This window comes from Myotis daubentonii, chromosome 14, assembly GCF_963259705.1.
Source record: "Myotis daubentonii chromosome 14, mMyoDau2.1, whole genome shotgun sequence".
NCBI lineage: Eukaryota > Metazoa > Chordata > Mammalia > Chiroptera > Vespertilionidae > Myotis > Myotis daubentonii.
In genome coordinates this window covers 47,312,309-47,322,815 of record NC_081853.1, presented here as the reverse complement: position 1 = coordinate 47,322,815, position 10,507 = coordinate 47,312,309, and the positions used below count along the sequence as shown (strand labels likewise).

Below are 10,507 nucleotides of genomic sequence, written 5' to 3'. Positions count from 1 at the left end.
TACAGTTATGAAGCAGCAACGAAAATAATTTTATGGTTGGGGGTCGCCACAACATGAGGAACTGTATTAAAGGGTTGCGGCATTAGGAAGGTTGAGAACCACTGACTTAGAGGACTTGTGAAAACGCAGATGCCTGGGTTGTACCCCCAGAGTTTCTGATTTAGCAAGTCTGAGGCTTTCCATTTCTTTTTATATATATATATAGTTATGACTTAGAATTGTATTCTAATCTCTTTAATTTTATTTTTCAATTACCGTTTGCATTCGGTATAATTTAATTTTGTATTTCGTTTCAGGTGTACAGCAGAGTGGTTAGACAATCATATACTTTATAAAATGTACCCCCCCCCCCCGATATTTCCAGTACTGCCTGGCACCATACTTAGTTATTTCTGTATCACTGACTATATTCCCTATGCTGAGATTCCTATGACTGTTTTGTAACCAGCAATTTGTACTTTATCCCTTCACCTTTTTCACCCAGATGACTAGGCAGAACACAGGATTTTTAGGGCGATCCTATAAAGGGGGATAAATATTATACATTTGTCAAAACCCATAGAATGTACAACATCAAGAGTGAACCCTAATGTAAACTATGAACTTTGGGTGATTAGGATGTGCCAGTGTAAGTTAATCAGTTGTAACAGATGTACCACTGGGTATGGGATTCTGATAGTGGGGAAAGCTGTGTATATATGGTGGCAGGGGGCATATGGGAAATCTCTGCTCACATTTTTTTAAAAAAATATATTTTATTGATTTTTTACAGAGAGGAAAGGAGAGAGATAGAGAGTTAGAAACATCGATGGGAGAGAAACATCGACCAGCTGCCTCCTGCACATCTCCTACTGGGGATGTGCCCACAACCCTGGTACATGCCCTTGACCGGAATCGAACCTGGGACCTTTCAGTCCGCAGGCCGACACTCTATCCACTGAGCCAAACCGGTTTCGGCTCACATTTTTTTTAAAAATATATTTTTATTGATTTCAGAGAGGAAGGGAGAGAAAGAAACATCAGTGATGAGAGTTGAGCCTGCAACCTGGGCATGTTCCCTGACCGGGAATTGAACCGTGATCTCCTGGTTCATAAGAGGTATTTCACTGAGCCACACCAGCTGGGCTCTGCTCAATTTTGCTGCAAAGAAAGCTTCTCTTAAAATAGTCTATTTTTTAAAAGAATACAGGCCCTTTGTCTTAAAAAAGTTCCCTCATTTGGGGTTTCTCTGATGTTTGTTTCCTCATGATTAGATTCAGATAAGCTCGTTTGGCCAGAAAACCACAGAAGCAATATTGCATCTCTCGCTGCTGTCACAAGGGAGAAACACAGTATCTGCCTCTTATCAGTGAGGTTAATGTTGATTACTTTGTTAAGGTCATGGTTTCCCACCTCATTATTTTTGTAATTAGTAAACGTTTTTGGTGTATAGCAGCACTTAATAGCAGAAATAACCTGTCCATAAATGAGGTTATTGTTGTTTTTATTTGTTTGCTTGTTTTATTGATTTTAGAGAGTGGAAGGGAAGGGGAGAGAGAAACATCAATTGGTTGCCTCCCTCACGCATCTGCCTGGGGATCGAACCTGAAACCTGGATATGTGCACTGACCGGGAATCGAACCTGTCACCTTTTCGTGTATGGGACGACGCTCCAACCGAGTCACACCAGCCAGGGCTGGATTGTTGTTGTTTTTAAGTGAGAATATATGCACATAGAATATTTTACATCAGGGGAAAATGATAGAATCATAGCTACACATAACACAGTTCAATCTAAAAAAAATAGAGAATAACTTCATTTGTCTAAAGTTGTAAAGTATGTCAAAGCACACAAAATATTATCTAGGAATGCAAATACTGTAGTCTTACCTCTTACAAGCACACAGGATAATACCAACTGTAATGAAGAAGGAGCCACGCAGACACTTCGGATAGTGATTTCCTGTAGGGTGGAAGGAAGGGCATGGAATTGGGAGAGGGTTCACCTAGGGGAGAAGGAATGGGAGTATGAGGACACTCACTGTAGCATTTTCTATGCCATACATGTATTTTCCCATACCTGTATTTTTAAGATATTATTTTATAGTTAGTTGTTACGTTAAAACAATTTTTAGGGAGACAATTGCAGTAGTGATATAAAGAAAATAAAACAAGGGAATGGGATGGAGTGGAGAAAGGTTGCATGCGGGGGTGATGTTTGAGCAGAAACCTGAATGGAGAGAAGGAGCCTATAGAAATGGCAGAGTTCGGGGAGAGTTTACCTGGTTCCTGGTTGCCTCCTGCCCAGAGAATCCATGGCCATCTTACCTGGAGCTTGATATCCCAAATGTGTGGAGACCGTGAAAAAGGCAGACACCCCAATTCAAAAACAGACACACAAACAGAAATGAACAATAAATTAACAACAGCCTTGCAAAGATGTGGCTGAGAGACCCTGGTGATAGCAAGGTGATACCAAGAAGATAGGAGAGAATGTTTAAAACAAAGTCCTCACCCTGGCCACTGCGGTTCAGTTGGTTGGAGCATTGCCTAGTACAGCAAAAGGTTAAGGGTTCAATTCCCAGTTAGGGCACATACCTAGGTTGCTGGTTCACATTGATGTGTCTCTCGTTCCCTTCCTCTTTCTCTAAAATCAATAAACATCTCAGGTGAAGGTTTTAAAAAAATTATGGAGAGAATAAACAAAAGCAAAGTCCTTGTTTTTGTCCCCCCACCCCCCTCACTTAGGATATTTTATATTTTACCTCAAAAACATACCTGTTTTTAGAAACTGAAAGGGAATTTCTTGTCCCTATGACAAGGGTGATGCCCTTGTCCCTATGAGAACATAGGGACAAGGACATTTTAACACTCATGACTGTCATATGGCATGCTGCTAACTTTTATTGGAGCTATGAGGAAACTGATTATTTCACAATTTTATCTTTTTATTCTTTCATAACCATACCCATCAGTTGGTTGTACAACTTAACTCCTGAACACGGTTGTCAGGATTGTGTGTGTCAGAAAACTTAAAGACGTAAGAAAGATTTGGAATTGCTGCACAGCCCAACTGTCCACTTCAGCAGGCCCAAGACTTCAGTGTTGTTTTTTAGATTGATTTGAGAGAGAGGAAGGGAGAGGTCACATGTCCAGGATTCCCAACATGCAAGAGGCAGCCAATTGATGATGTTTCTCTCATCGATGTTTCTATCTTTCTATCCCTCTCCTTTCCTTACTCTCTAAAAATCAGTTTTTTAAAATAGACCTTTTCATTATTAGATTTAACAAACTTTTGTGCCTTAGCCGGTTTGGCTCAGTGGATAGAGCATCAGCCTGCGGCCTGTTTGAAATGAATAAAAAAAAAAAGACCGTACCCTTTTATGTAATGATGTTTACTTTGAATTTATATTAGTTCACACAAACACTCCATCCATGCTTTTGTTCTGGCCCTCCGGTCCAGTTTAAGAACCCATTGTGGCCCTGGAGTCAAAAAGTTTGCCCACCCCTGCTGTGGACTGAAGGGTCCTAGGTTCCTTTCCAGGTCAGGGCACATGCCCAGGTTGCTGGCTTGATCCCCAGTAGGGGGCGTGCAGGAGGCAGCTGATCCATGATTCTCTCATCATTGACATTTCTATCTCTCCCTCTCCCTTCCTCTCTGAAATCAGTAAAAATATATTTAAAAAAAAAACTTTTGCAAATTGCTACAAGTTTCTAAATACCTATTTTGAATTTCTTTTCCTATCGCTGTCATTGGGCCACAGTTGGAGCAGCACTGGTCAAGGGCATGTACCTTGGTCGTGGGCACATCCCCAGTAGGAGGTGTGCAGGAGGCAGCTGATCAATGTTTCTCTCTCATCAATGTTTCTAACTCTATCCTTCTCCTTTCCTCTCTGTAAAAAACCAATAAAATATATTTTTAAAAAATAAAAATGTAGAAATGATTCTTAACTGACAGACCATACAAAAACAGGCATCAGGCTGGGTTTGAGCTGCCAGCTTTAGTTTGTTTAGCACAATCCTGTGCTAAACACTTCCTGACTCAATTTAGGTAAAAATGCCTGCTGCGTATTGTCACCTGGGGTCTACAGGCTGGGGGTTGGGGGGTGGGGGTGGGGAGGTAGGAAAGGTTGATTCTGCCATTTGCTAAGGATTTTTTTAAAATTTAACTTTATTTTGCAATAATTCAGACTTAGAAAAAAAATTGAAGAAACAGTAGAAAGAAAGAGGAAGGGAGAGGGAGCGAGGGATAGAAACATCAAAGAGAGAGAATCACTGATTGGCTGCCTCCTGCATGCCCCCTACTGGGGATGGAGCCCACAACCTGGCCATGTGCCCTGACCAGGAATCGAACTGGAGACCTCTGAGTTCTTGAGTCAATGTTCAACCCCTGAGCCACACTGGCTGGCTAATGCTGCATTTCTAAGGCTGTATCTCTTCCTTAAGGGGCACATGGCTGTGCTTTGTCCTGATTTGACAGATCTGCCTACATCAGCATCACAGGGTTCTTGGGAGGCTCGAGTGCATAATTAAGAGGTGGGAGGTGTTGCTCTCATCTCAAAACCCAACAATGAAATACAAATTCTACAGATCCTGGTGCGTTGAAGGTTGGCATTTGGAATGATTTTACCATAGCTGAACCATATCTCTACATTTCTTAGAATGGTTCTCCAACTTTAGCATGCACCGAAAAACCTGCGGGGGTTGTAAAAATATGGATTTCTGGACTTCATCCTTAGAGTTTCTGATTGAAAGTTCCTGGGGTGAGGCCCTGGGATTTGCATGTTTAACAAGTTCCAGGTATACAGTTGGTCCAGGGACTACAATTTTCTGACCCCTAGTTTACAGTTTTGCCGAGAGTCCTAGGGCTAGGATTCTATCTCCTGCACTCAGGGTTATCCGGTCTCAGCTTCCCCCTTCTGTCCTCTGAGGCAGCCAGGGGGCAAGGAGACCCTGGTTAAAGTCCAACCCCAGGGCGAGTTATCTAGCTGCTGACAGCAGGGCCTCCGGAGTGCCTCTGCGAAGGGTCTGAGGCCGACTAGGGCCAGATAACACTATCCTGGTGTCACAAGGCTGCACGTGGCCTCCAGGCTCGTCCTGCGCCCGTTCCCCCGCCCCCGGGTCAGCTGTCGCAGGGCGGAGCACGGGGCGGAGCAGAACCGGGACAGGGGCAGGACCGGCGAGGGGCGGGGCCAGGCCGCGGGTCCTCAGTCTAGTGACGCTGAGCGGCTGGCCCCGGCGCCGACTGTGGCGGAGCCAGGAAGCTGGAGGGTGGACATGCTGGGGGTCGAGCGCATCCTTTCTCTGTTGCTGGTGTCGCTGTTGCCAGGGACTGCGCGCAGCTTTCGTGTAAGTCCACAGGATCTCCACGCGGGGATGCACTGCTACGGATCATGCTGGCGAAGGACGGGGCTGGGGCTGCGGCCAAGAGGGGTCCTGCGGGGCGATGGTCCTGCGCTCCCGGGGTGCACGCCGCTGGCCGGCAGCCTGCGGAGCGCAGGCAGTAGACTGGCCTTCCCGTCGGGGGCGGGCCGGGCGGGGCGCGCGTCCTTCCCGGTAGCCGGTCGCTGGTGTGTTCCGCTCCGGACGCCGGTTTCGCTGGGACCCAGGTCCCCAAAGGTGCCACGAGGGGGGTGAGATGAGGTGTGCCCACACCCTTCCAGCTTCGCAGTTTTCCAGGAGGGGGGCGATTCTAAATAGCGCGCGTGAGAGGAGGAAGTCTTGGCCTCCGGTTAGGGGCGCCCTCCCTTGCCCAGTGTGTGCTCTGCGGGGCGCTCCGGAAGGAGAAAATGGGGTCAGGGGAGGCCAACCCCCCCGCAAAGGGAACTTAGGGTTCATTGCTTTCGAGACATCCTCTTGCCAAACATCTCGTGCCCTTCTCGCCACTCCCCGCCGCCTCCTCTTTTTGACTTGGATTTTCCAAACCTTCCGGGTCTGGCGGTCGAGGCCGAGGGCGGGCTGGAGGCGGGCGGCAGGTGGCAGCCAGAGCTGCTGGAGGGAGGTCTGCGGGAGCGAGTAGGCGAGGGGGGGACGCGTCTGGTGGGAGAAGAACCGCAGGGAATTGAAACCGCACCAGCCCCTCTGCACATTCCGCCAACCAACTCTGGTTCTTCCAGAGTCTGGGTGGGCTGAGTTCGGGGCACGTTTTAAGTAGAAGTGGTGAAATTCGGGCCCATTGACCTGTAAATCATACCCTTTGATCAAAGGCTTAGAATAACTTGCCTAGAGCAAAATCACACATTTCCATGAAACCCAGAGCTTAAGAATCTTAAGTATTTGGAAACGCCTACTGAACATATTTTAATTTAGAGTTCCTCTTGGGAAAACGGCAGCTCACATGAAGTATTTGCTACCCTGACTACTGGGGCCTGTGGCTCCTGTGCCCCAGATTTTTTGGCCAGGAGGCCTGGAGGAGCCCCCCAGGTGAGAGCTAGCCCGAGGTGAGAACCATGGGAACGGTGGCAGAGACAGATGTGTGCGGGGAAGACAGATCTTTATATTTGGGTGGGCTGTGGGAATGGAGAGAGATGGGTTTATAGATGAGCAGCTGGTGGGCAGGGCAGTCCCCTGAGCAATGGTTGCTCATCGTTGTGCAGCATCGCTCAGCTGTGGGGTGCCCTCTGACTGCCATGCCAAGGCTCACACTGGGAGGCTGGCCTCCCCCCAGGAATTCTTCCATGTCTAAGTGTCCCTCCCTGGACCTGGAGCTGAAGAAAGCTACCAGTGGAAAGCTTTCTGTGATTCCCTTGTTTACATTTATCTATTTTAGCCCTTTGAGTGCCGGGGGAGCGCGATGGCGTTCCCCCTGTCTTTCGCCAAAAGTGCCGGGAGCCCTATCGCGCTTCTCCTGCAGTGTCACTATTAGATGCTAGTAGTTCACTCTTTATTGACAGATGGCACCTAAGTGCAGATTACTTGTGATGCCGAATATTTGTAGTTCTAAAATTGGCCTTTGGCATTTTTATGAAGTTTACTCAGATTTTGTAGCCCTAAAGCTTCGAAATGGTGTCCAGTTCTAAGTCTGCTTTTATTATCTAAATATTTTAGATTTTTTTATCAAAATCTTATTAAAAGTTAATATCTTCATTCATGTATTCAAAGACAACATTAATTCTATTTTAACATATGTTTTGTTCAAATTTTTTTTCTACTAGTATTTTATAGTACAATCAGCAAACAATATATGTCAAAGATGAAAACAAATGTAGTAAAGGTTTCCTTAAGTTTTTGAATATGTAACTTCATTTACTTGCGATTCATAATTTTTTTCCTAAACTGCTGTAAAATCAGCAAAAATGCCTTGGCAATTTTAGCATAGTTCCTAGGATATTGGTTGACACTCAAAGGGTTAAAATATATATTTTTAAATTGATTTCAGAGAGGAAGGGAGAAAGGTAAGGAGATAGAAACATCAATGATGAAAGAGAATTATTGATTGGCTGCCTTCTGCACGCCCCCTGCTGTGGAGGGATGGAGCCTGCAACCCAGGCATGTGCCCTTGGCCAGAATCGAACCTGGGACCCTTCAGTCCACAGGCTGACGCTCCATCCACTGAGCCAAACCGGCTAGGTCCCTTGTTTACATTTATTTAGAACAGCGGTTCTCGAACTTTTAACTGTCCTAGGAATTAAAATTAAAAATATTTATTCATCTATTACATGTTAAGAAACTTACGGTTTTTGGTAAAATAACAATGTTTCTCCCCGAATTTTAGGGTGAAGAGTGGTATTAGTTTTCACTCTTGCAAATGTCTTTCATGTCCGTCTTAATCCAGGACAGTCGGAGCCTCCTAACTGCGCCTGTATTCAGTGTTGCCATAGCATACGTCACGTAGTGTCTGAAAAGCTCCGCTGTGCTCTCATGAGAGAATGAGAAAGGGAAGGGCAGTGATGGCTTAGTATTATTATGAAAACAATTTTAACTAAACGGACCCCTGGAAGGGTCTCGCAGACCACACTTTGAGAACCGCTGGTTTAGAATAATGTTTTTCTTACTGTAAAAGAAATTCCATACGTTTTTCCTTGTGGAAAAAAAAAGCGGAAAAGAAGAAAATGAAAGCCGCCCGTCATGTTACAACCCACTGTGTTTGTACTGCCATGATGAAGTGTGGCCACTGATTGGTGGTGTGGAGTCTAGGCAGGTTGGGCCCCTGTAAGTGACCCTCAGGTTTTGAACGGGGACAAGAAAGCGCTAACATTCCACAAAGCTGATGCGGGTTCCTGGTTGCAGGCGGACCTGACCTGACCTGGAACCCTCTCCTTGGCCACTGTCCTTTCTAAGGAACTCACCTTCCAGAGCCCACCTGCACAGACCTGCCAGGAGACCCTCTTAGGAGCTGAGAAAATGGTGATCTTCAGGCACCTCTCCCTGGTCGGGAAGGCCGCCCTGGCTGCCGGCACTGTCTTCGTGTCCATGATTATCTCCCGCTCCTACCTGTCCGAGAGCCTCGAGGTCAGGGCCTGGCGTTGGCTGTTCCGCCTGCAGCTTGCCCTGTTTGCCAACTCGCTCATGCTGATTGGCTCCCTCTACATCTGGCGTAGCATTGTCAGCAACCTTGGCCATGCCCCAGCCTCACAGTCGGCCTGTTTTCATCTTTGGAAGATGGCAGTCGTGGGCTTTCTGGCCCTGGCCCACTCCAGTTTCTTCACCATGCTCTTTTTAGTGGCCGAGGAGCCCTATCTCTTTTCCTTGGCCGCCTACTCCTGCCTCGGGGCGTATATCATCATGCTCTTCTTCCTCTGTACCCTCAGCGGCATGGAGCAGGCCTACCAGCTCTTGGCCTGGCGCAGTGGTCGAGTCGTGGGCAGCCTGGACAAGACAAGGAAGCTGGCACTCAGGCCAGCCCTGGCAGTGGCCGTGACCGCCGTGCTCAGCATAGCGGGGCTGCTGAATGCTGCCCAGCCCCCGGTGGTGAAGACCGTGGAGGTGCCCGTCCATCAGCTGCCCACCTCGATGGACAACCTCAAGATCGTGCTCCTCTCAGACATTCACTTGGGCCCCACCGTGGGCAGGACCAAGATGGAGATGTTCGTGAGGATGGTGAACATGCTGGAACCGGATGTCACGGTGATCGTGGGGGACCTCTGCGATTCAGAAGCCTCGATCCTGCGGACGGCTGTCGCTCCTTTAGACCAGCTGCATTCACGCCTGGGCACCTACTTCGTCACCGGGAATCACGAATACTACACGTCAGATGTCAGCAACTGGTTTGCGCTGCTGGAGTCCCTGAATGTCAGGCCGCTGCACAATGAGAACGTGAAGATTTCCGCCACCCGGGCCCAGCGTGGTGGCGGCGAGGATGATGACTGGATCTGCTTGGCCGGCGTGGATGACATTGAAGCAGACATCCTGCACTACTCTGGCCACGGAATGGATCTTGAGAAGGCGCTGGGGGGCTGCAGCCTGGACCATACCACCATCTTGCTGGCTCACCAGCCCCTGGCTGCCAAGAGAGCCCTTCAGGCTCGGCCGGATATTAACCTGATTCTTTCTGGGCACACACATGCTGGGCAAATCTTCCCCTTGAATGTGGCGGCCTATCTCCTGAACCCCTTCTTTGCTGGTCTCTACCAGGTGGCTCAGACCACATTTGTATACGTCAGCCCAGGCACGGCCTACTATGGGATCCCCATGAGATTGGGGAGCAGGGCAGAGATCACAGAGCTCATCCTGCAGCGGGCTCCTTGAGCCTGGCCCCGCCCTCATCCTCTGCCCTTGCCCTCATTCTCTGTCCCTCTTCAGGGTGGGTTGCCTGCTTTGCGCCCTCCAGCCTTTCCTGCCCAGCCCTGCTGACACACCCTGGCCACAGGCTGGTTGGAACAGTGATTTGTGGTGGGGCTGCCTGGCAGGTTAGCTCTGTAGATGGCCAGTTGCTTTCTTATATGCATAAGAACGGGCATTTATTGTCGAGATGATGTGGAGTAAACACCCCTCTCTGCAGGACTCCCAGGAATAAACGGAAAGAAACATGGGGTTGCTTGAAAGGGATGCCTCTAGAAAGCAGAGCAGGGAAGGAACTCTGAGTGCCTTTCAAACCCTCTTTGGGACTTAGGCCGTTGCCAGAATCATTGATGCAGAGCTTTCTGGGTAAGGGGCATGTTGCTAGTAATCTGGGAGAGCAGGTGAGATGGAGGCCCCCTCTGGCTGCTGGAGAAGATGAATTTATTTTCCCCCTTGGTTCTCTCAGAGTCCCCTCTATTGAGAGAATTGGCAAAACCTGCTGGAATACAGAACTCATCTTATTCCAGACCTTGAGTGATGGATGCTATTACTGTCTGCTTCTCCTGGGCCTTGGGGGTTGTGGGTGGGGTGGGGAGAAACAGAGCACCGTGGTAGGTGATGGTAATAGTGCTGCCTGGGGACTCAGAGGGTGTTTGCCTCCTTTTGTACAATTGGGTGAGGTCACCCTAGGGACAGGCTGCTTTTCCCTATTTAGAGATGAGGAAACGAGGCAAAGGGCATTGGCAACATGACAGAGAGTTTCTGGGGTGGAAATCACGTCTTCTACCTCCCGAAGAAAGTGTTCTCT

The 10,507-nt window shown here is 48.2% G+C and overlaps 2 protein-coding genes across 5 annotated transcripts in view; both read left to right on the top strand.

The window, feature by feature from the left end:
• The first annotated feature begins 5,188 nt into the window (after positions 1-5,188).
• TMPPE (transmembrane protein with metallophosphoesterase domain) lies at positions 5,189-9,860 on the top strand. Of its 4 annotated transcripts, XM_059664161.1 has the most exons (3): positions 5,533-5,622; positions 6,289-6,402; positions 8,209-9,860. In XM_059664161.1, exon 3 carries the CDS (start codon positions 8,323-8,325, stop codon positions 9,664-9,666), a length of 1,344 nt encoding a protein of 447 aa, XP_059520144.1. In that variant the 5' UTR covers positions 5,533-5,622; positions 6,289-6,402; positions 8,209-8,322; the 3' UTR covers positions 9,667-9,860. The 4 variants fall into 4 exon arrangements, with proteins under 4 accessions (XP_059520142.1, XP_059520145.1, XP_059520143.1 ...); XM_059664159.1 differs by lacking the exons at positions 5,533-5,622; positions 6,289-6,402 and adding an exon at positions 5,189-5,328; XM_059664162.1 differs by lacking the exons at positions 5,533-5,622; positions 6,289-6,402 and adding an exon at positions 5,200-5,328 and having other exon boundaries at positions 8,730-9,860.
• GLB1 (galactosidase beta 1) overlaps positions 5,194-10,507 on the top strand; it is a 71,270-nt gene continuing 65,956 nt past the window's right edge. Inside the window, 1 exon segment of the mRNA XM_059664158.1 lies at positions 5,194-5,328. Within this exon segment, the coding sequence (XP_059520141.1) occupies positions 5,257-5,328 (72 nt within the window). The 5' untranslated portion in view covers positions 5,194-5,256.